General features: G+C 56.3%; 2 protein-coding genes across 5 annotated transcripts in view; one reads left to right on the top strand and one right to left on the bottom strand.

Moving 5' to 3' along the window:
- Nucleotides 1-100: 100 nt before the first annotated feature.
- On the top strand, nucleotides 101-12,355 carry ANO7 (anoctamin 7). The gene is given in 23 exon segments (XM_086618591.1): nucleotides 101-168; nucleotides 1,412-1,583; nucleotides 2,748-2,810; nucleotides 3,344-3,466; nucleotides 3,734-3,841; nucleotides 4,185-4,240; nucleotides 6,193-6,267; nucleotides 6,393-6,450; nucleotides 6,743-6,767; nucleotides 7,059-7,149; nucleotides 7,634-7,778; nucleotides 7,858-7,912; nucleotides 7,915-7,988; nucleotides 8,251-8,339; nucleotides 8,399-8,414; nucleotides 8,461-8,563; nucleotides 9,201-9,308; nucleotides 9,590-9,639; nucleotides 9,781-9,861; nucleotides 9,965-10,180; nucleotides 10,432-10,659; nucleotides 10,709-10,824; nucleotides 12,049-12,355. Coding segments are annotated over 23 exon segments (2,427 nt in total).
- A 1,187-nt stretch (nucleotides 12,356-13,542) lies between these two features.
- Nucleotides 13,543-23,803, bottom strand: part of HDLBP (high density lipoprotein binding protein) — a 38,414-nt gene continuing 28,153 nt past the window's right edge. For 3 of the 4 annotated variants that reach the window (XM_086618190.1, XM_086618192.1, XM_086618194.1), the window contains 14 exons: nucleotides 23,675-23,761; nucleotides 23,286-23,417; nucleotides 22,753-22,971; nucleotides 21,686-21,907; nucleotides 21,218-21,436; nucleotides 20,083-20,221; nucleotides 19,202-19,356; nucleotides 18,458-18,562; nucleotides 17,598-17,732; nucleotides 16,834-16,977; nucleotides 16,458-16,643; nucleotides 15,431-15,547; nucleotides 14,832-14,960; nucleotides 13,543-14,092 (listed from right to left, as the gene is read on the bottom strand). In XM_086618190.1, the coding sequence (XP_086474316.1) occupies nucleotides 14,006-14,092; nucleotides 14,832-14,960; nucleotides 15,431-15,547; nucleotides 16,458-16,643; nucleotides 16,834-16,977; nucleotides 17,598-17,732; nucleotides 18,458-18,562; nucleotides 19,202-19,356; nucleotides 20,083-20,221; nucleotides 21,218-21,436; nucleotides 21,686-21,907; nucleotides 22,753-22,971; nucleotides 23,286-23,417; nucleotides 23,675-23,761 (2,076 nt within the window). In that variant the 3' untranslated portion in view covers nucleotides 13,543-14,005. Of the gene's footprint in view, nucleotides 14,093-14,831; nucleotides 14,961-15,430; nucleotides 15,548-16,457; nucleotides 16,644-16,833; nucleotides 16,978-17,597; nucleotides 17,733-17,950; nucleotides 18,171-18,457; nucleotides 18,563-19,201; nucleotides 19,357-20,082; nucleotides 20,222-21,217; nucleotides 21,437-21,685; nucleotides 21,908-22,752; nucleotides 22,972-23,285; nucleotides 23,418-23,674; nucleotides 23,762-23,803 lie in introns of those variants that run through there. The other variant, XM_086618193.1, reaches the window with a different exon arrangement.

The following is a 23,803-nucleotide window of genomic DNA, read 5'->3' on the forward strand; positions in this document are numbered from 1 at the left end:
ACAGACTGGAGCCACTTGGAGCCTTTGGGTGACTGTGACACACCTTCAGGTTAGTAACATCCTTACAAACGTCTCTTCGGGATCCAGGTGGGCTGTAAAAATGTGGAAAGGTGGTGATGGCGTTGACGTGGGGAAGGATCCGATAAAGCTGCTCGTCCAGGTTGTCAGGTATGAGTCAGTGCTAAATTCCTGCTCGTAAAACTTGGCGCAGAGGGGGAAGGTCAGCCTTTCCGTAGCAATCTTTATTTTTTTGAAATGGGTACAAGCTTGTGAGAGGCTTGAGGAATGGAAGCAGTGTGGGGATGTCCGTGGTGGTAGGGCTTCCACGTTTAGCTGAGGTGGGAACTGGAAAAGGAGTTACAAGGAGGTGAGAAGTTCACCTAGTCCATCCTTGCAGGTTCTTTCTTGGTGGTTGTGGCTCCGTTTGCCTCCTGATTTCCCAGGATTTGTTAGAGCAAAGTGTCCTGGTTTTAGCTGGGACAGAGTCAGCTCTTCTTTTTAGCAGCCAGCAGAGCTCCGTGTTTTGGTTTTACTCCGAGGCTCGCTCTGAGAAGAATGCTGATAGCAAGTTGATGTTTGAGACTCCGAGGGCTTTTCAGTGTGCCGGAGTGCAGAAGCACGGCGGGATAAGGGGGGAGCATAGTTGGGACAAGGGGGACACGATTCCCCTTGTGATTTGTGGTGGAACTTAAGATTGAGGCCAAACTCGCGTTCGTCCGGGATTGCAGCTTCGGGACGAGACGGGCTTCGCATACGAGGGGGTGGTGAGCATCTACCCTGTGTATTAAATCATCTGTATTAAACTGTTCTTATCTCAACCCACGGGTTTCCCGTTTCTCCTTTAATTCTCTCCCTCATCCCTGGGGCTGGGGGAGGGGGAGTGACCGGCCGTGTGGGTTCGGTTGCCGGAGCGGCCTGACCCACGACACAAGGCACGGCAGATGCTGAGGCATGTCGCTCCTCCTTCCTGGGCTGAAGCTGCTTCCAGATCCAAGATAGGGGAGTTCTGGATGTGGCCTGAAGCTCCTCAATGGTCACATTGAATGTCTCCACTGCCCAAAGGGAAGCCAAAGGGCTCCGTGGGCGTTCTGGTTTTTACTGAAAATCAGAGGACCTGCTCTGGAGGGAGCCATTGATTCAGTGTGACTTCCAATGTGTCCATCTTCCGAATGCTGGGAGGTCCTTTGGGAGAAGCTCGTTATAAAGCCCCCCTGCGTGGAGCGCCGCACGCTTGGGCTGCGGTTTCAGCAGCGAGAATCGGGAGAGGAGTGAGGCGTAGCGCTCTGTACTGACGGGGGAGAAGAGCGCAGGATTACCGTGGTGTAGTGAGAGCTGCTGCTGGTCCCACCGCTGCACATCTGTCTGGCAGTAGGAATTTGGTCTCTGCTGAGAGACAACTGTCACCTTCCAGCTGCCGGTGCCTGCTGGAGCAGGCTTTAGTGACAGGAGTTCTTAAGCACTTCCACGAATACAACGTTGTTCCTGAGGAGCGACCTGACGTCGTTAGAAAGGCCAACTCCAGTTCCTCACTGTTCAGCAGCGAACTTGGAGCCACAGTGCAAAGGGCCGTGGCTGTGGGCACTGTATGTGATGGTGGTAACAAACCGTGCCAGCCCTCCAGTACCCATTTGGAGAAATGGGGATGCATTTACCCAGCTCCGTTACTGGGGGAACTGGTTTTGCTGGCTGATGTGTGGTCCTCACTGTTGGCAGTGTCTTTGGAGCACAGCCACCAGGTCAGCCAAAACATCTGCCTGGAGGAGGACAAAACTGAACCAGCAGCTCTTGCCCCTGATCAGTAACAGTCTTCACGATAAGATACGCTAATGAAGGACACACAAAGGTTCCCAGGCTCCTTTTTTAGGTGGAGGATGCACTGGAAGAGAAGAATTTTGTCCTTTCGCTGCATGTGCAGTGTCCTCCCTGCCTGGATGCCATGCATGCTGCAGCAACACCCTCCTGGTCCCCTGCCGCTGCAGAAGGCATCCTTCTGGCTCGTTGTTCATCTCCCGTGTGTCTGAGCCAGTGTCAGCCATCGCTGACATCCATCAGGTTCCCATCTCCTACATCTCCTACCGCAGCTTCTTGAGGTGTTTCCAGTTCCACAACTGGGAGCTGCAGGAGTTGCCACGTCTTTTGGGTGTGCAGTGCTTGGGCATGGACTGGACCCTGTTTCTGGGGTGAAGATGGGGGCTCTGGTTTCTCCATCACCAGATCATGCGCACAGGTGGATGTGCCTTTGAGCTGGGTTGGCCTGTGGGGAGGGTAGCGGAAAGTCCTGCCCCACAGTGGCAAAGCCGACTGTTGAGAAAAGATACAAGCAGGGGGGTTCTCCACCGTGTCTTTGGCCATGGTAGTGGAGGAGACGGGCACTTGGAGGGGGTCTAGGTGGTGGTGCGAAGGGAGGACGCTGCACAGGACTTCTGACCACTCACATCTTATTTTCCACCTAGAAGCATTCCTGACGGTAGGCAGAGCGGGGTCCCAGGTCTCACCATACACGGGCAGGATCTGAGGGACCAGCGGAGACGGGAGCGAAGCCGGACACGTGGCCAGTGCCAGGGCTTCGGCACTGCCGGGAGGGCTGGTGGGGCTGCAGGGTGTCCTCAGTCGCCTGGGTCTGCTCCTCAGCACTGGGAGGAAGGGGCGTGAAGGTTTGCCATGCAGCAGAGGGCCACGGACGATCCCCACTGCAGCCTGGTGGGGCAGGACAGCAGAGGCACTTGGTACGTTTGCCTTCCCTCCAGCCCAGCGACACTGCCCTGGACCAGAAGAGCTCAGCCAATGCCTTCAGCGATGGCTGGACGAGGGTAGGTGAGGGAGAAGGACTGGTCTTGAGGTCGGTTCCTTTCTACCTTGGTAAGAAGTCTGTGACCGGATGGACCCCATCAGGTTGAGGAGGATGGGGAAAGCGTCCAGGCTCCACAGCTGGAGCTGGTGCAGCAGGTCCTGCTGACTGCAGCTGGTCTGTACAGCATGTCCAGAGGACGTCAGACCTCCTGCAAGCCCTGGCAGGCGCTGCCCTGCTTGGGTGCTTGAGCTTTTCCTTTCTGCAAGACAGCCGTGGTCCTCAATGCATGTCAGAAGGGTTCTCTAGCTCCCTGCCTCCTGTGCCAGAAACACCCATGCAAGGTGGCTGGCAGCCCCTTCCAGACCAAGCATGTCCTCCCCTCAACTTCTTGTTTTACTCGCAAGAGAAGACCCAGCCCCACGAGAGCACCGAGCCCTGCAGGAGAGGGACACAGAGGATGGGGATGGCTCTGGGATCTGCTGCCCTTCCTGGCCGCGGGGTGGGTACGAGCTCCCGTTCCTTGTCCTGGTGTGGGAAACTGTTCCCTGGGAGGTGAGCAGTCAGCAGGATAGCCACAAGAACGGGGGCTTGCAGGAGAGATCTGCCACCTTCCACAGGAGCTGGCGGAAGAAGTTTCTGGCCAAGCTTCGTGCTGCTGGGATCCACATGGAGAAGGTACCTGGGGACCTGACCTCAAATTCGCCCCCCCCTGCGATAACTGCAGCCTCGCGCGGTGAACGGGGAGGATGCCGTGCCGTGGGGCTCCTTGCCTGGGAGGGGAGCTTGGGCATGGGCAGCCACGCTGGAGCATGGGGTGGGATGTTCTTGTGCTCTGCTCCGCTGGGGCAGCTCTGCTGGGCTGATCTCCGCTGGTGCCAGCACTGGGGATGCTGCACTGGTGCCAGCAGCCTCATCTCCGCTGGGTTCCTCTTCTCCCAACAGCACAGGACTCGTGTGGAGAAGAAGGTGGTGCATTGCCTGCTGCTGAGCGCACCCTGGAGCGTGCTCCGCTACTACGCCAAGGAGCTCCAGCTCCGTGTGCCGCTGCAGGTGAGGGGCTGCGGTGCCTGAGCTCCATGGAGACGGGGGACAGTGCTCCCAGGTACCCTGCTGGGGGTGCCAGGCTGGGCACCTGCATGCCATGAGGCTCCAATGGGGTTTGCAGCCTCCTTGCTTTCTGGTGGACCCAGCAGTTCCCAGTCACTGGTCTTGTCCCAGGCACAGTTACGGGATCTCACCTCATTCCCCTCCTGAACTTCTCCTCCAGCACCCCATGCCCTCTTTCCCCGGCCCTCGAAGAGTGGGCTTCTCTGTTTGGCACAGTGCCCGTGCTTTGCCCCCCACCTCGGCCACCATCTTCCCTCCTCCTGAGCCGCCTCCGCCCCCCACGCAGGTGCTGCCCAGCCAGAGCTCCAACTGGTTGGCCGGCGTGCTGCTGGGCATAGAATGGTTTGGGTTGGAAGGGACCTTAAAGATCATCCAGTTCCAACCCCCTTGCCATGGGCAGGGACACCCTCCACTACACCAGGTTGCCCAAAGCCTCATCCAACCTGACCTTGAACACTTCCAGGGATGGGGCAGCCACAGCTTCTCTGGGCAACCTGTGCCAGTGCCTCACCACCCTCAATGTAAAAAATTTCTTCCTTAGATCTGATCTAAATCTCCCCTCTTTCAGTTTCAAGCCATTGCCCCTTGTCCTACCACTACAGGCCCTTGTAAAAAGTCCCTCTCCAGCTTTCCTATAGCCCCTTTAGGTACTGGAAGGTGCTGGAAGGTCTCCCTGGAGCCTTCTCTTCTCCAGGCTGAACAGCCCCAACTCTCTCAGCCTGTCTCCACAGCAGAGGTGCTCCAGCCCTCGGATCATCTTCGTGGCCTCCTCTGGACCACTCCAGCAGCTCCATGTCCTTCTTGTGTTGGGGACCCCAGAGCTGAACACAGTATTCCAGGTGGGGTCTCACGAGAGCAGAGCAGAGGGGCAGAATCACCTCCCTTGACCTGCTGGCCACACTTCTTTTGATACAGCCCAGGACACGGTTGGCTTTCTGGGCTGCCAGCGCACATTGCCGGCTCATGTTGAGCTTCTCACCCACCAGCACTCCCAAGTCCTTTTCCTCCGTCCTGCTCTCAATCCGTTCTCCGCCCAGCCTGTACTTGTGCTTGGGATTGCCCCGACCCACGTGCAGGACCTTGCACTTGGCCTTGTTGAACTTCATGAGGTTCTCACAGGCCCATCTCTCTAGCCTGTCAAGGTCCCTCTGGATGGCATCCCTTCCCTCCAGCGTGTCCACAACACCACACAACTTGGTGCCATCTGCAAACTTGCTGAGGGTGTGCTCGATCCCACTGTCCATGTCACCAACAAAGATGTTAAATAGCACTGGCCCCAGTACTGACCTCTGAGGAACACCACTTGTCACTGGCTTCCACTTGGACATTGAACTGTTGACCACAAGTCTTTGAGTGCAACCATCCAGCCAATTCCTTATCCACCGAGTGGTCCATCCATCAAATCCATGTCTTTCGAGTTTAGAGACAAGGATGTCGTGTGGGACAGTATCAATTGCTTTGGATAAGTCCAGGTAGATGATGTCAGTTGCTCTTCCTCTGTCCATCAATGCTGTAACCTCATCATAGAAGACCACCAAATTAGTCAGGCAGGATTTGCCCTTAGTGAAGCCATGTTGGCTGTCACCAATCACCCCCTTATTTTCCATGTGCCTTAGCACAGTCACCAGGAGGATCTGCTCCATGATCTTGCTGGGCACAGAGGTGAGACTGACTGGCCTGTAGTTCCCTGGGTCTTCTTTTTTTTCCCTTTTTAAAGATGGGGGCTATGTTTCCCTTTTTCCAGTCATTGGGAACTTCACCAGATTGCCATGACTTCTGAAATATGATGGACAGTGGCTTAGCAACTTCATCTGCCAGCTCCCTCAGGACCCATGGATGCACCTCATCAGGTCCCATGGACTTGTCCACCTTCAGGTTCTTTAGATGGTCTCGAACCTGATCTTCTCCTACAGTGGGTGGTTCTTCATTCTCCCCGTCCCTGCCTTTGCCTTCTGTGACTTGGGCTGTGCCGCTGGAGCTCTTGCCAGTGAAGACTGTGGCAAAGAAGTCATTGAGTCGCTCAGCCTTCCCCATATCCCAGGTAGCCAGGTCCCCCGTTTCCTTCTGGAGGGGGCCTACATCTTCCCTAGATCCCTTTTTATCACTGACGTCTCTATAGAAGTTTTTCTTGTTGCCCTTAATGTCCCTGGCCAGATTTAACTCTATCAGGGCTTTTGCTTTCCTCACCTGAGCTCTGGTTGCTCGGACAATTTCTCTGTATTCTTCCCAGGCTACCCGTCCTTGCTTCCACAAGGTGCCACCGCTGAGGTGGCTACCTGTCCTTGCATCCACAGCCCGGTGGCCCAGGAGGTTCCTGACCTGCCACTGGATTCCTACACCTGCCCTTTCAAGGCCAACAAGCTGCGCCAGTGAGCGTCCCAGGAGGGACCATGGCAGGAGTTGGTCCCCAGCCGGTGGGCACTGCGGGGACGGGGTGCCACAGCCCCCTGCCAAGCACCGGACTGTACTGAGCGGCTCCTCCGTGCTCTTCCAGGTTCCTGGGGAGCGATGAGCAGGACACCTTCTTCTCCACCACCCAGTGGCACCCCACTGTAAGCACTGGGACTGCTGTGGCCTCTGGGTGGGCTGTGGGGTCTGAGGGAGAAGTGCTGTGAGCGGGTGTGTTGTTGTCACAGTCTCAGAGGTCCCAGACTGGGTGACTGGGTGCTAATAACTCCAGAGGGGACTAAAAGGTTTGGGTGGAAACCCTCCTCCTGCCACCCAGCATCTGGGAATCAGGCTCGGGGCTGGTAGCCAAAAAGCCAATGGGTGGCGGGGACCCCTCTCCCCATCCCAGGGGATGGCTGCATCCCCCCCTCACCCCTCCTGGCATTGCCCTGGCAGCTCTACGAGATCCTCCTGGAGTGGGGTAAGAGGCCACTGGCAGCGGGCGGCAGCTCCCGGCTGCCCCGGGATGCTCCCTGTTTCAAGGGTGGTCAGCGGTGGCACCACGAGCCACGTGCCATCTGTCCCGAAAGGACCAGCTAGAGCCTGACGTGCACTTTGCAGCCCCGAGTCCATGCTCAGGACCTTCAAACCCTGCATGGTTTTAGGCTGGTGCTAATGCTGGACGTGGGCAGCTGTCGTCCTCAGTGGCTGGAGCCGCTCTTGGATTGGTGGCCATAGTGGAGGCCTGCAGGACCATCCCTGCTCTCTCCAGGCTTCTACCCGGGATGGCTCCTGCCTGCTGCGGTGGTGGGGACGGCGGATTTCATCGCAGGCGTTTTCCTGATGTTCAGGGACGTGCCTTCGTAAGAACCCCCACCTCCCCGGGGCCACGCTCCCTTCGCCCCGGGGCGGTGGGAAGAAGGGGGGGGAATGCAGAACTGCTGGGGAGGGGTCCAGCATCGAAGGGGGCGGTGGGAGAGGCCGAGCGCCGGCAGGCTGCTGGCTGCTGCGTCTCTCCCGTGCGAGCGAAGAGCAGTACTGGATGTGTCCCCTCTGCACGACCTGTCCCTGCTGGCAGCTCTCCGCAACCTGCAGCACATTCATGGGGAGGTCCTGGAGGGCAGCTTCGGGCCAGGCTGGAGATCTCCATCCCAACGTTAGCCCACGCTGCCCCAGTGCCTCCTCTCCCACCCATCTTCCCACCCGGCGAAGGCTCCCAGGCAGCCCCTTCCACCTTCCCTCCCCGCCTGCCCCACAGCTCACGGGCACAGAGGACCCAGCACTCACCACGGCAGCTGTGCAGGAGGCAGCCCCGCCGCCCTGCCCGGTGTCCTGCCCGCCTCTCAGCCCTGCTCTGCCCACAGACCATGGCGGGATCATCTTCTTCAGCATCTCCACGTCCCTGTGGGCAGTGCTGTTCCTGGAGCTCTGGAAGCGGACCAACGCGGCCCTGGCTCATCACCGGGACTGCTCCGAGTTCCAGGACATCGAGGTGGGGTCTGGCCCTCTGCAGCACCTCCCAAAGCCACCGAGCGCCCCTGACACCTTTCCCCCTCTTTCCCAGTTTGCAGCCATGGCCCCAGTGTGCGGCCACACCTCCCATGACAATGACAAACCCCGTAATGGGCTGAAGGAGCCGTATTTCCCCAGGCGCAGCCGCCTCCATCGCGATTCGGCTGGGTCAGGGGTCCTTATAACGACGGTGAGATCGTGGGAGTTGGAGCAGCGTCTGCCCACCGTCTGTCCCGGGGCAGCGGGATGTGGCGGGATGAGATCCGTTTGGGGTAAGAGAACATGGGTTAAGCTGGGGACGAACACAGTGTCCCTGACCCATGGTGGAACCCGTGGCTCTCCGCTGGCTCAGCCCACACCCCAGAGCTCCTCTGGGACTCGTGGCGCCCTGGGTTGATGGTGGGGTTCTCCTTCTCGACATGAGCTGCTCATACCCCACACGCTGTTGGCAGATTGCCGTGCTTGTGATGTTTGTGGTCTCCGTTATCCTGCACCAGGCAGTGGTCACCATCCTGCTCTCCAGCTTGGGGAACTTCTGATGGTGACTTCGGTAAGAGGTGGCCAGAGTGACTCCCAGAGGACTCCCAGAGTGAGTCCCAGAGGACTCGCGTGCTGGGCTTGCTCGTCACCCTCCATGCTCTGCGTGTTGCTTCTTCCTGTAGGCATCCTGCGTCGCCAGCATCAGCAGCTCGGTGGTGAACCTCATCTTCATCCTCATCCTCTCCAAGATCTATATTTCCCTGGCTCATGACCTCACCAAGTGGGGTAAGCTGGTGAGGGTCTTGCAAGCCGGATGGTGACGGGAGGGAGCGCTCAGTAAGGGCAGAGCCCCAAACCTGGGAAAGCTGGCCGACACTCAGGAGGACAATGGCTTTACGGAGGGGAGGAGAGCTAGAACGTAAGAACTTCAGTGAAAGTGTTTCAGCAGCAGAAAAAACCTAAATCATAGAAGCACAGAATGATTAGGGTTGGAAGGGACCTCAAAGATCATCCAGTTCCCACCCCCCTGTCATGGGCAGGGACACCCTCCACTGCACCAGGTTGCCCAAAGCCTCATCCAGCCTGAATGAGTCTAGGGTTTAACTTCTGGGGGGTTTTAAGGAAAAGATCTAAGCCGACTTTTGAGGTCTGGAGGAGAAAAGCCTGTGGGATATTTTTGTTGCATTTAATGAGCCACAAAGACGGTTTGTACTGAGCGGAAGGGAGGAAGACTATTTCTTGGTGCAAAGCAGATGGGTGTCTCTAGACTCTGGATGAAGGCAGGTGCCTTCACGAGTACTGCAGCGGGTTGGGGGGCCCCGACCTGTGGGGGGCTGGTTAAGGGTTGAGCCATGTGGGGGGACAATGTGGAAGAGCATCCTGGAGCAGCGTAGGGCCACGTCCCAGTGCTTCCCCCTGGCAGAGATGCACAGCACCCAGACCAAGCATGAGGACACCTTCACCTCCAAAGTGTCCGTCCTCCAGTTTGTCACCTTCTACTGCTCTCCCATTAACATTGCCTTCTCCAAGGGCGAGGAAGGCCTTTGTGGGAACCAGGGGTCCTCCCCATCCCCTGCGGGAGCCCTTGCAGGGCCATAGGGATTCTTGGAAGGAGGGCAGTGCCAGCCTGATGCAGCTGGTCCCAGTCTGGGACTGGGGGACCTCTCCATAAGAGGCACCCACTGCCAGCCTTTTCATCCCCCTCAGCAAGGGAGAAGAGGGCTCTGGGTGAACTGGCCAAAGCCCTTCCTTCCCTGAGGCTGCTGCGGATGCATCACTGGGGTTCCTGCTCATGGTGCTGCCGCAGCTCCTGTAGGTTCATTGGCTACTCCAGGAACTTTCTGGGCATCCGCAACAAGGAGGTGAGTGCCAGGCAGGAGAGACACCTTGCCTGCCGCCCCGGCTGGGGCCCACGTGCGCCGCAGGGACGCCTTCCCGAGCCCGGGGTCCTTTGATCCCTGTGTGCCGGCTCCGGCAGATTCCGGCAGACTCTCTCCCCGCAGTGCAGCCCAGGTGGGTGCTCCATCGGTGATGGACCCCAGCTGCTGGTGTTTGAGGGGCTGTTTGATGAGTACCTGGAGATGGGGAGACGGGCTGCCCCACTCCCCAAGGGATAGGGCTGGGAGATGCCGCAGCTGCCACCGCCATCTCTCAGCCTGTCCCTCCCCGCTCCTCCCCTTCCTCCCAGTCCTGCAGTTTGGCTTCATCACCACCTTTGTGGCAGCCTGTCCCCTGGCACCCCTCTTCACCCTGCTCAACAGCCGGGTGGAGATCCGCTGGGATGCCCACAGGTCTGGCTGTGACTACCGGCAGCCGGTGGCCAAGCGAGCGCAGGGGTTTGGCACCTGGTTCCGCATCCTGGAGGCCATTGCTCACCCGGCCCTCATCAGCAGGGAAGGGGCTGCGAGTGCCATAAGGGAATCAGGAGGAAAAACTCATCTGGCTGCTGCGGGATGCGGAGTGACGAGGGGAGGTGTGGTGCCTGGGGTGGGCCCGCCTCTGCCGAAGGCGCAGCTCCAGCTGCGGGCGGTGGGAAGCTGTCCCCCCACGGGGCACGCAGCCCTGCTTGGGTTTAACGGCGGGGTGGGAGCAGGACGCAGCGCCAGCAGCAGTGAGCCGCTACGACCGAGTGGCGTTCGTGTCTGGTTTGTCAGGCTGAGGGCACGGAAAGGCGGAAAGCCACCTCGGGAGCACAGGGCATGGAGAAGGTCCTGCCAGCGGGGCTGGGGCATTCCCCCAGCTGCAGGACCTGCTGCGGGACATCTCCCTGCTCCCAGGTCTTCCTCATCACCTTCACCTCCCATTCCCTATCCCACATGTACTACGAGCACGTCCACGACAGCTGCCGGACCCTGCGGGGTGGCCCAGGGCACGGTGCCAGGGTGAGGACCTGCCACCTCAGCCAACCCGCGTGTCCCTGCTCACCTCCAGCACGTGGTTTTCTTTACCGGATGTGTGATTGCGTGGCTGGTACCTGACATTCCTGAGTCCGTGGAGGTCAAGGTGAAGCGTGACCAGTACTTGGCCAAGGAGGCCCTGGCAGGGCAGTGGGCACGCCTTCCCTGGCACACGGGCATTTGGGGATGGCTATCACTAATGGCAGGGAGGGACACAGCCGGCTGCGGGTGTTTGTCCAAGCGTGTTGGCATTACTGCAAGGCAACGCCACTGCTGCACAAACAACCTGGCACGGAACAAATTAAAGGCGAGTGGCCACGACATAATGCAGGGCAGCCCCTTCATGGCAGGCGAGTGCAGCCACTGCTCCGCTTGCCACGCTGGGCGAGTGGAGGTAGGGCTATGGTCTCCTGCACCGGCTCTTGCTTCTCCTGCCTCCACCTGTGCCAGGGGTTTACCTGTACCCACGGCTGGGGGGGTTTGCTCCTGCCAGTGCCAGCAGGTACACTGGGAACAGGAGAGTGATGGAGACACCGGGCGAAGTCAAGAGCCGTGCTGCGACCCTCCGACACAGCAGCCCCTGATCCAAGCTTTGCTATCGGAGAGCAGCAGCGTGGCCCTGGCTGGTGGGCGCTGCACAGCGGTGCCAGGCACAGTGGTGCCAGGTGCAGCAGGTAGACGAGAGGCTCTGGTTATGGTGGAGGTGAGCAGGAGGGACCACGGCTGGTGCCTCCCTCTCCTCCCCTATGCTGGCAGCGTCCCCAGCACCGCCTCGCCGGGCAAGAGCAGGTCAGTGCCTGCGGGCGAGGGCACAGCCTCCGCTGCTGCTCCGGCTGCCTTGGCAAGGGCATCACCACAGCACGCAAGCCAGAATTCCTCAAACCGGGTAAACCCAGAGCAAGGGCTGCCTTGGATCTCAACCCAGCAGTAGAAATAATATCCGGGACACTCCGAGCTGTTTCAGGTTTTATTTTAGAATTTATAAAATTCCAGTGTCATCCATACTCATGAGCCTTTTTACATTTTGCATATAGTCTCCAAATTCCAAAGTTAAGGCCAAGGGATCATTGCTATGGAAACGTACAATATGGAAGACGTCAAAGAGAGGAAACGGACACATGCCACAGTCTGCTGCGGAAGGAGGGCGGTGGGGGGACAGGACTAGGTACAATCACTTCATGACCTGCTTCAGAGCGGAGGGGTGGGCTGTGGGGCACGAGCCCAGACGGTGGTGCCCCAAGTGTAACTCAAGCCTAGCTGTGCAACTGGTGAGGGCACGGGGGGGGGCAGAAAGAGGAGGAGGGGGGCAATAGGCTTGGTGGCGTAGGACAGACCTAAGCTTCGGGGGTAACAACCATTTTCTGACAGACGCAGATGGGGGGTGTCAGCCTGGTTCTGCCTGACCCGCCCTGTCTCCCGCGGTGGAGGCATCCCGCGCTGGAGGCACGGCCATCCTGTCTCCCGCGCTGGAGGCACGGCCATCCTGTCCTTCGGGGGTGGCCAGGCGCCCTGCGACGGGCTGTGGGCAGCTCCGGCCATTTCTCAAACTCAAGGAGAGCACTGGGAGGTTTTGGTTCAACTTCTGCATAGCAGCCTCTTCCAAGAAGAGCTGGCGCGGGAAGAAGTGTCGGCATGTTGGGCCTGCTGGAGCGTTGGGCCCCTGCTCCATAAGCAGCACTAGGGAAGAGAGGCTAGGGACTCCCGCCTGTCCGGGAGCTGAAGCAGCTGGGAGAGGAATGGCTCAGACTACAGCCTCTTGAGGAGCAAGGCAAGGGAAGGAGGGAACACAGAAACCCCCCGCTCCTGCCTCCCTCCACAAAGACGTGGTTTTCCTCTTACTGGCTGGGGGAGCTTGGACACAGCCCGCTCCGAGCATGCCATGGCAGCGCCCGGGCGCCAGCGGCCCGGAGCACAGAGCACGGATCACCCTCTACCGCCCGTACGATGGAGGCCTCGGGGAGGGCTCACTGCGCCATCAGCCCCGCCGTGCCCATAGAGCAGAAGCCTGGCTCACCACCTCTGCGGCCGAGCACCGCGGCACGGCGGCGCCTCCGGGCTCGGGGCCGAGCCCTGCGCCAGCCCAGCAAACAATCCTACGGTTCTCTCCGACTCCCAGCCTGCCTGGCCGTCACCGCGCTCAGCTCCCCTCCAGAGGAGCTCCCGCAGCCACTGGGAGACAAAAGGCTCCTCTTGCTTCTCCCTCCACGCTTCTGCTCTGGGTGCCAGGGCAAGAGCTGGCACAGCTGCTCACCCGCCTACGCCGAGAGGCCACCATCGTACTGACTTGTGAGGTAGAAAGAAGGCAATAGTCAGAGGCGTCCCTACCGCTCGTGCCTGGACGCTGCAGCGCTCGCAGAGGACTGCAGCTTCTCAAGGCCGGGCTTCCCACCAGCTTCTCCTGGGCCACGCCACCGCAGCCGACCCGAATCCGTCCCGTACGGCGACAGTGGCGCGTGCGCTGGCTTCGCCTGCCTGCTCGCACTGGTGGCTGTCGGGAAGGGCGAACGTGGGACCGCGAGGAACTGGGAGCAGGGTCTGCCATCGGAAGACTCGTCAAGCGCGCGGGCTGGGGCTGCGCTCGGCGCGGCACAGGGGCGCACGTGCTCCGCGCCGTGCTCGGAGGCGTTTACCTGGCCGGGGCGGGCGGACGTCGGACTGGTCCCCTCCATCTCTGCTGCCTCTACAGCCTACTGAAGGTTTTGTTCCTTAAAAAGCAAGTTTCTGACCTTTTAGATTATTGTAAGCTCTCCCCACAGTCAGCTATCAGCATTAAATGGATTTTTGGCAGTTAAAAGGAAAAAAAAGTTGATTGCACTCTACGAAGGTAAGGTAAGGCCTGGGATAAACACAAAGGAAAGAGGGCAAACGTTTTGGCTTTAGAAAGTCAAGGAAATTTATTTCCTGAGGTCATGAGACAGGAAGTAGATTCCTAGCCACAGTAAAGGAGGTCTCCTAATGAAGGCGAGAATGCCTAGTAAGACATGCTCAAGAGAGCGGATCGCTCTGCTAGCGCTCGGGAAGCTGCGAATCTTAGCCACTTGGCATCAATTATGAAGTTTCTAACAAAAACACACACTTTTAGTGTTTGAATCTGAGTGGAAGCCTCGTTCCAAAGGAGGAGAGAATATCCGTCAAGAGATGAGGGTGGGTCCTAGCCACGGTGATAGCTGAGGGGAGCAGGATGGGGTCGAGCACTCCAGACACCATTAGGAGACCTCTTGGGGCAATTGACTTGTGCTCCAGCCGCTGGGTCAGATTTCAGACAGGAAGTACTTGTGGCAGGTTAGTGTCAGGTCAGCGGGCTGGAGGAGATGTTTCGGCTTCCAGGTCATTATCGTTTGGGTCCCCAGGGAAGAGTCTTGGGGGCCACTTGAGCCCCAAAGCTGGGGAAGTCTTCCGAACTGCTCATATCAGGGGCCTAGAGCAAACAAAAAGGGAACAAGTTAAGCTCCTGCCCTGCTGCGGACCTGCGCGGTGCATCCCTGAGCTAAGCAGCGTTTCCGACGTCCCGTGAGCAGAGGCAACGGGCGAGGACTGAACCGGATCATGATGTCCTTCGGACTGCCCAGGGGGGATAGTTGAGAGGTGACACTTAGGAGGGTGCATATGGAAGCGGATGGCAGGCGGATCAAGGGCTCTGAGGGTCCGACCTCGGTAGCTCAGTCGCTGGAGCGGGGTCAGGCCAGTCCTGCAGCAACACCGGGGCAGCTGAGGACACTGCTGCCACACGTCCCAGCTCATTGCTCCCAGCCACAACACAGCTGCAAACATGGAGCTGGTTCTGTGCTGCAGCAGAAGAGTCACAAGTCCCAGGGCCTCATCCCTACCCCTAAAACCACCAGGACCTGACAGGACACTGCCTGGTAAGGGTCCCTCGTTCCCCACCAGCTCCACAGTGGAGGTATTCGGTGTTGGCAAGACGTTTGGAAGAAAGAGACAGCAGTGCTTTGGAAGTTGGAGAGGCAGAGCCCAGGCCTGCCCTCAGCCTGTACGGGCCACAAAGAGCAGGAGGGCCCTTCACCACTTTCTCTGCTACCCAGGGAGGAGAGTGCTCTGTTTCCCCAGCCAAAACAGGAGGGCCAGACCTCAGAGCAGGTCCTTGGCAGAGGGTGCCACACTCCCTGTGCCCCCCAGCCTATGGCAGAAGCAGCACTCACCTTTTCATTGTTGACAGTGGCCCAGGGGGCATCTCTCACCACAAAGCCCTTGGATGGGGCCTTGGACTCTTCGTGTGAAGAGGGCTTCATATACACCTGCATTGCCTCGTTGTCCACCACATCTGCAAGCTGCAGTGACACGGCCCAGTTAGGGTGGGGATCTTGATAGTTCCTCAAACTGGTGTAACACACCACCCTCCCAGATCTCACCATGCTGCAACCCACTCAAGGTCACCAGCCTGTTCTACAACAGCCAAACACAGTGTTTCTGCACTAGTTTGAGGGCCACCAACTCCTAACTGATGCACACTGCAGCAAGGCAAGCATGTGCACATCCTGGTGGTGTCCCAGCATTCTCATTCACTGTCCTCTCCTGGACGGTGGGGCCAGTCCTTGCATCGTTTCACAGAGCACAGCCTGGGGCTCTGCACCCAGTTGGTCTGAGGGACACTTGCAGATGAGGGCTGACTGCCACCTGCACAGGGCTTGAGTTGTCCAATGAGGTAGTAGAAAATACCACATGGAGGTACTTCAGACAACCAGCTCTGTGGCAGAGCAAATCCTTGCTAAGCCCCCGTACGGATTTGCTGAACACTTACATATTCCTCCTCCAAGTTCAGGATGTGATCAATAGCTTCTTCCACGTTCTCAGGGAGTCCTGTCACAGTCACACAGTTGGGGTCAGGAGCTCCACTCTGGGGAAAGCGAATATCCACCTGCAACGCAAGGAAGAGGTCAGGACTCACATCTGCACACCTGAGAAGCCCCAGACTCCCCATGACCTTCGTCATTAGATTCACAGAAGAGAAAAGCCCCGATGTGTTCACTGCTGCAAGTCTGTTCAGGAGCTCCAGTTCAGGTGCTGGGGGGTGCACTGGGATATACCCAGCCCTGAAGCCTGTCAGCTGACTTTGCCACATCTGGAGCCCCAAGAGTGTGTCAAGACTCCCAATATCAAGGCAATCAACAGTGGCCTAGAGAGACAAATAAATCCAGACAGATCCTCTGGATCTCTCATCTAGGCTCAAACTGAGGGGGTCTGGGCACAGTCTCCTCCCAGAGCCCCCCAGCAACAGGCCTGGCTGCCCATTCCCAGTAATCAGAGTAGCTGACGTAACCACGTCCTTCCTTTGAAGACACGTGGGACCCTGTCTGCGAGAAACCCACTACAAGGTTGCAGAGAGGGACAGAGCTCAGTGCCGTTTGCAGGGCTGACCCAGAGCACCAAGGAAGCATTTCCAGGTTCCTCTTCTGGCTGTGCTCCAGCAAGAGCTCAGCCTCCTGCCTTCCTGGCTCCCAGAAGAAGGGTGACACACAGCTGAGGGTGCGTGGGGATGCTTCAGCTGGTGTCAGGGTGTGGTGCCCAGGGTGCCCTGGCCCAGGGATTCTGCTCACGTGCTTGTGGTGACAGAGCTGGAGGTGAGCAGGACAGCACTGGCTTTTCTTCCACACCTGTTCCAGCTGAAGGTGCTCAACAAGCACAAGACACGAGGACCACAAGATGTGAGCCTCACACTCCTGAATTTGGCTCCTAGCTCCAAGCTGATGCCAAGCTCTTAGCACAGGAAAAAGTGGCACCACTGGCCACCCGGGCCCAGCCCTGTGCTGCATCACGTCACTGCTCACCTTGAACTCATCCATGATTTTGCGGATGGCTTTACCACGTGCACCAATGATCCGTGCGTGAACACGATGGTCCAGAGTCACATCCTCAGAGACCATCTGCTCCAGCTCGCCAACAATCTTCATGATGGCATCCCGGGCAGCCTCGGCGTTCTTCTCATACCCAGTGATGGTGATCTGGTCTTGAGCCTGGGGCACAGGGAAACGTGTGAGAGACCAGGTTCATCAGCAGCTGAGTCAGCCTTCTCCCTGCTAATCTCTTCTACTCTCCATCTTATCCAAAGGCAGCGCAGGGAGTTCAGAGCCCTACAGAAGACGTTGTGCTTCCTATGCTCAGAGACAACCAGCAGCTCTCCTTGCACCCCCTCTGACCTCTCACCTGGCTTTCATCATCCTTGTCGGGGAACTGGATGTTGACCTCATGCTCTGTGCGTATCTGGGTGATCACTGCTCCTTTCCGCCCAATGATTTTAGGGTGATACTTGGGATCCACAGTGACTGTCAGCTTGAAGCTTCGCAAGGCCTGGAACAGGAGAAGCAGAGTGAGATACAACAGCGGGGAACACACCATGGCTGGTCCAGTGATGTCCATCTAAGTCTCAGCATTTCCTTCCGGCTTCCAAGATGCAAGGAACAGATTCTGCAGGGTCATGTCTGAGTGTACGTGGCTACAGAAGAGCACCCAAGACAATCATCTGCTGGGGCCTTGTGCTTTCGCCAAGTTCAGCAGGAAAGTACAAGTAGCAAGCCATCGCCCAACTCATCTCCCACTTCTTTATTCAAAGCTGTGATAAGGATTCATTGAGAATAGGTAGAGAGAGACTCCTAGCACAGCGAGGTTCCCACCTTGCAGTGGTTCGAAGGTACATGAAGGTGTCATAAAGCCCTGGACAGTCCCAAGTTACCTAAATTAGAATCCCAAAACTCTCATGTCAGTTCATGTTAAACGAGTAACATTTGGGTAACCCACTTACAAGCGCTCCACACCCGCAGGGCACTTAAAGGCGCTCTTAAAAAGCAAAGGGTTCCAGGAGTCCAACTTCTGGAGTTCCTGGTTCCAGGAGTCCAACAACTTCTGAAAGGAACACCCCGAGGCTGAAGCCTTGTTTAGGTGGAAGGAAGAAGGACAGGCACAGGCCTTACCCGATCCTCTTGTTCAGCCTGCAGCTCCTTCACTCTTTCCAGCAGCCCAGCCTTGGCACGGTCCAGGTTGGTAGCCAGCCCAGTGATGGTGATGATATCCGACTGCAGCTCAGGAGCAGGGACCTGGATGTTGACCTGAGGAACAAGCAGTGGTTAGCGTTTTGTATCACCAGTGACACCTACCACTGCCAGCTGGCACCTTGCTGACCTCCCCTGCTGCCAAGACCAGCTCTCACCCAGACAGCTGAAACCACAGAACGGCTGAGGTTGGAAGGGACCACTAGAGGTCATCTGGTCCAAACCCCCTGATCAAGCAGGGCCACCTAGAGTCAGTGGCCTGGGACCATGTCTAGATGGTTTTTGAATAGAACTCGGTTTCTTCAGTCATTATCAGACTGCTTTGCTGTGGGGCTTCAGCCCTCAGCAGCCCCTGTGCTGGCCTGGAGAGGCCAGGAAACAAATCCGTGTTCGACAGCGCTGTCTGCAGCCAACCTGCATCAGCCCCAAGAGTCCCTGTGGGCTTCTAGGGGATTCTCCCGAACGGGCAGGCACAGCAGAGCTGTTTCCCGTGGCCTAGGAGAGAAACAACTCTCAGGCTGGTGAGGAATCTCTGTAGGCACCAAACAAGTCTTGCAACACTCACGGCATCAGCACCAATCATACAGCTTCAGCGTGAAACCCACCGAGCCCCGGAGCCAGGGACTACATCACACAGGTCTCGTGTTCTCAGTTCAGAGCCTCTGTTCCATGGTCAAGGCACAACAGTCCTAAGTATGTCACAAGGGATTGCCACCACCACAAACACGGTCACTCACAGATTCTCCAGGACAGACGAGACGGGAGGAAGGGGAACAACTTACTTCAAACTCATCCATCATTTTGCGAATCCCACTTCCTTTCTGGCCAATGATGTAACGGTGAAGATCAAAGGGAACTTCCACCTCGATGGTGACCGGAACCAGAGCCTGCAGGGGAGGGAGGGAGCACAGTTTACCAGTTGAAAGATTTCTCCTGTCTTTCAGCTTCTGATATACTCGCCCAAAAGAACATGGTGCTGAACTGAGGTACATTCCCTTGTAGTCAGGATACAAACTCTACAGGAAAAGGGAACAGCTGCGAACACCAAGATGACTTGTTGGGTGTTAAAGCATTTTTTTCCAAACAAGCAATCTTCAACCCTGCCTCTGGGGACAGGCTGCTTTCATACCCTTGGCTTCCATCTAGCAGAGACTCGGAAAACATCACTAAAGGAGCATGGCAAGGTCTCCTAAAGCTACAGTGACTCCGCCTCAATCAGACTCCATCTCTTTCCAGCCGTGCTCCATAAAACAAGCACGTCATGCTTTTGTGGCAACTAACTCGGGGCTGCTTACAAGGCTCTAGCACTTGCAAGGTCAGGCGCTATGGTTCAAGCTGCCAGGCTAAATCACGGAGCACAGGACTTCCCTTGAGCAGCACAGCCACCTCTACAGTTATCGTCAGCGACCACCTGGAGGGCAACCTCGACTGAGAAGCATTTACTACCACCACGAAAGCCTGCAGTGAACTTCTTGCATCAGGGCATCACTACGTCACAGGGCTAAGGGGCTTAGAAGGCCACGTACCTGCAGCGCCTCCTTTGCTGCCTCACACTTCTCCCTGCGGCCAGAGATGATGATGATATCACACTTCCTCGGAGAGCTGGGGTCTGCATCCTTCCCGTCCTTGCCTTCCCCACCTTCCTCACCATTCTCCTGCACAGCTGGCTCTGCAACAGGGGCTAGAAACACGGAGGGTCTCGTGTTAAATGCACACAGCCCCCTCCTTGCTCATTACCTTCCCCTCCAGATCCTCAGGCTCAGCCTGGGCTTTTCCACAAGAAGTCAGACACTAGAGACTCCTCTGGAGGAGGCTACTCCTAGCCCAGGCAGCTTGCCATGGCTTAGCCTGGACCGAGCAGAACAAGAACATCCGCTGAGACAGTCTCCTCCTCCACACCTCTCTGCACAGCACTGACGTTGCCTCTGCCTGCACGGAAGAAGCGGAGGCTGCACTCCTACGGCAGCAGAGGTAACGAGTCAGGCTGGCAGTTTCCTCCTCGACAGGGACGTTCACCAGCACAGCACTGGATGTACAGCCCAGAGTATCCAACAGGCCCCTGCTGTGCTGAATTCCATACACCCAGCAACGAGAGCACGGAAGATCAGTGAGACCTTGGCAAGCCTGCAGCCCTTCTTGCTGGGGCAGGTCTTCACACTCCCTGCGCTCTGCAGGGAGAACACATTCAGAACACCCAGGCTGCGGTTTTATCTCCTAAAACTGCTTCCTTTTCCCAAGAGGGCAAGGTTGATGCTAAGCCCAGATTCAAGGACACTGCAGGGAACACCTGGGGTCAGTTCTCCACAGCTTTCAAGCCAAACATCTCCACTGATAAGAGTGTAGGCTATACTACACTACCCTCATTTCATCACCCCAACTACATGTGAACATGCATCCATGGGTATACCTGGGTTCTCCTCCCTGTCAGGGAATTTGATCTGGACACCATAGTCCCGGGTGATCTGCTGGATTCGGGATCCTTTGGGGCCCATAATGGAGCGGTGGAACTTTTGTGGGATGGTGCATTCGATTGTCACTTGAGCTTCCTGTGAGAAAGCAGAGTTGCTCTATCACAATGCAGCCTCTTTCACACCAGAAAACAGGATGGTGAAATCCACAATGGACACAGCCAGGAGTTAGAAAAGATAACAGCTGCTGTCAGGAGAAGAACTGAAAATTGCCTGGAATCTTTCCTCTCTCAGAGAAGCTAGCAGATGATTTCTGGGGAGACCCTATAGCAGCCTTCCAGTACAAGAAGGAGGCCTACAGGAAAGCTGGAGAGGGGCTTTGGACAAGGGTTTGAAGTGATAGAACAAGGGGCAATGGATTTAAACTGAAAGAGGGAGATTTTTATTAGATCTAAGGAAGAAATTCTTCCCTCTGAGGGTGGTGAGGCACTGGAACAGGTTGCCCAGAGAAGTTGTGGCTGCCCCATCCCTGGAAGTGTTCAAGGCCAGGTTGGATGAGCCTTTGGGCAACCTGGTGTAGTGGAGGGTGTCCGGGCCCATGGCAGCGGGATTGGAACTAGATGATCTTTAAGGTCCCTTCCAACCCATGATGTTAGAGGCTTCTGAGACCAAAGCTCAAGCTCTCTATTACCCTGAAGAGGAGGAAGCATTAGAAGAAAGGAAAAAGATAAAGAAGGAAGGAAAACAGATTTGACAGTTGACTGCTTACAAAAGACAATACTAACAGCACAGCAAAACCCCAGAGAACAACCACTGCCCAGGCCAGGCATGGAGAGGCACAAAAGGCTCCAATCTTTTCATGTCTAGAAGGACACCAAGGAAGGGTCTCCTATTTCCACTCCTAAAAACCAAGTCAAAGAAGGTAATTCCTTCAGATAGCATTGCCATTTTGGAGCCAGTTGCCATTCCCCAGGCTAGGATCTAAAGTCTGCAGACCCTGTACGTTGACAGCTAAGCTCCAAATCCCAGAACGACCGTGAGACCTGTTCACATAAAGCTTGGCTGTACAGCAGGTTCAAGGAGGGCACCGCTGAAGCTACAAAGTATAGAAGAAACAGCTTTCCTGTGACATACCAGGTCCTCGATGATCTCCTGGATGCGCTTCTTAGCTGCCTCCACACAGTCCTTGGCTCCTTTGAGGGTGACTTTGTCGCTCTGGGTGCCAGACCGCGGGAAGCTGACCATCACACCACCATACTCATCTGCGATCTCACGCAGAACTTGCCCTCTCCGGATGACAAAGTGGCGGTGGTGCTTGGGGTCAACCACCATGGAGTCTTCAACCACATTATCCTGCCAACAGACAACGGCCAGTCAGCCCTGCCTCTGGTGACAAGCTTGTCACCCTCTCCTGGTGACAAGCACGAGTTTGCTGCACTCAACAATCAGTTTACAACCTCACTCCAACAAGTGACAGTGAGGAGGATCTTCCTGAGCTCCCATGAAGGGGAGCAAATGGTTCTAGGACATGCAGGTCCTCCACACTGACTCGTTATAGCTCGCTACAGTGAAAGGCAAGAAAGGAGAAAAGGTAGCTCATACCAGGTTCTTGATGAGGGCCTCCAACTCCTTCTGGGCCTCTTTCACAGCCTCCTCAGTTCCCATGATCGTAATCAGCTCCTGGTCTTTGTCCTCCGAGGTTGGGAAGATGATGCGGGCCCCAGTGTTGTCACGCACCTTGCGGATGTTGCCACCACCCTTACCAATAAGGAATTTGTGGTACTCTGGCTTTGCACGGAGGTCCACGGTGTAACTCTTTGTTTGCTGAAAGGAGTCAGATGGAAAACGTCAATACACAGAAAACACACATCAGCATCACCAGTGAGCACCTCGGTACGTCACCTGCACCCACATACGCAGCGTTGCAAGAGCAAGGTAGATACAGTGTGCTGCTGAAGTCAAAAAGGTCTATGATGTCTTAAACCAAGAACACTACCCAAAAGACGTTCTCAGGGCTGAAAAGGCAACTCTGCCCTCAGCACGACTGGTGAGAATATGAGCAGGAAAGACTTTGCCTGGGAGAAGGGTCTGACACTCACGCAAGGCAGCACAAGATTTGCTAAGTGACTGCTGCAAAGCCAGGCAGCAGAGGCAACCAACCCATCAGGGGAACGTGTTCACACGCTGATATTAGAAAGGGTTTTTTCTTGCGATTAAAATGACCAGTCAGTCAGAACTCAGAGCAAGGTCTTGTAGCCTGAGGTTCTCAAACCTGTACATATGCAGTGAAATGGAAGAACTGGAGCTGGAATTCAGAGATCAAGAAAACAGGAAAGGAGATACGCAGAGTACGCTGTTTCAGAGAAGTGTGGATACCCAACAGCACTCAAACCACAGGAGTAGGGAGCCTTAACCCTTTGAGTACGTCCCCAGCCTGGGGAGAGAAGCGTTACAGCCAGTTCTTCTACCCACGGGGCAGGAATTCACTGTCACAAGGATGGAAGCATGGTTTTCTTCTAATCATCCAAACTGTACTCGAATGCCTCTGAAGAGGATTAGGTTGTCTGATGCCAGAGGCTTCCCAGCAGGCAGAAGGGATCACTTCAACCCCAAGAAAAGAAACAGCTGGCCAAAACAATCTGCTCCTTCCCCTGTGAGACAAGGCTCACCTTCTCCTCTGCCAGGTGCAGCAGCTGTTTCTTGGCTTTCTCCACATCCTGGGCTGGGCCCCTGATGGTCACGGTGTCACTGCCAGAGCCCTCGGTGGGGAAGTGGATGTGGACTCCACCACACTCCTCCATGATGGAGCGGATGAAGCGGCCTTTGGCGCCAATGAGGGAATTGTGCAGTTTAGAAGGAATAGAGACCTCCACCTCTGTGATGTTGGCCTAAGAGAGGACAGTACCAGGCTGTTAGTCAAGCTGCAGAAATGTGTTTGCACCCACTCTGCTTATCCTCCAATTCCCACACTGCTAGGAGCTTTATAGAGCTGTGTGGAACGAATGCCTGACCGGAGGGGTTTGAGACTGGCTACTCCTGAGATGTGAGCAGGCACAAACTTAGGTCTACGAGTCAAGAACAGACTCACACTCACACTTGTCTCCTCCCTGTCCTCCTCCACTACAAGCACTTCTTCTATATTTATGTCTTCTAGCAACATTTTTAAATCCCTCATATGCAACAGGTCCGTTGTTTCCCTTACCAGCTCCTTCTGGATGGCGAGAATTCTGTGGCGAGCAGCCTCACAGTTTGCTCTCTTGCCTGTAATAACAATTGTCTCTGAGTTGCTGTTCTCTGCCGGGAGATCAATTTTGGTGTTGCTTTCTTCACGGATCTGCCACAAAGAAAAAAAACAGTAAAATCATCTCAGAGGCGTCCCATGTCACAGAAAAGCCCTTGGAGGTTATATTTCACATCCCCAGGGAGCAGGAGAGAGCAGTGAGTGGGATTTAGAATCATAGAATGGTTTGGGTTGGAAGGAACCTCAAAGATCATCCAGTTCCAACCCCCCTGCCACGGGCAGGGAAACCTAACCCATTTAGCTGCAGACAGTGACCATACTGAGCATTGGAGATCGCAAAGATATCTCACCTTCTTGATGTTGGCACCTCCTTTTCCTATGATGTTCTTGTGGAACTGTTTGAAGATGGGGACAGAAATAGAAAAGCTGTTTTCAACCTAAGGGAGAAAAGAAGGGAGAACTGAAGATTACTGTGTCAT

The sequence above is a fragment of the Tauraco erythrolophus genome, chromosome 11 (genome assembly GCF_009769465.1).
Source record: "Tauraco erythrolophus isolate bTauEry1 chromosome 11, bTauEry1.pri, whole genome shotgun sequence".
In the NCBI taxonomy this organism is placed as follows: domain Eukaryota; kingdom Metazoa; phylum Chordata; class Aves; order Musophagiformes; family Musophagidae; genus Tauraco; species Tauraco erythrolophus.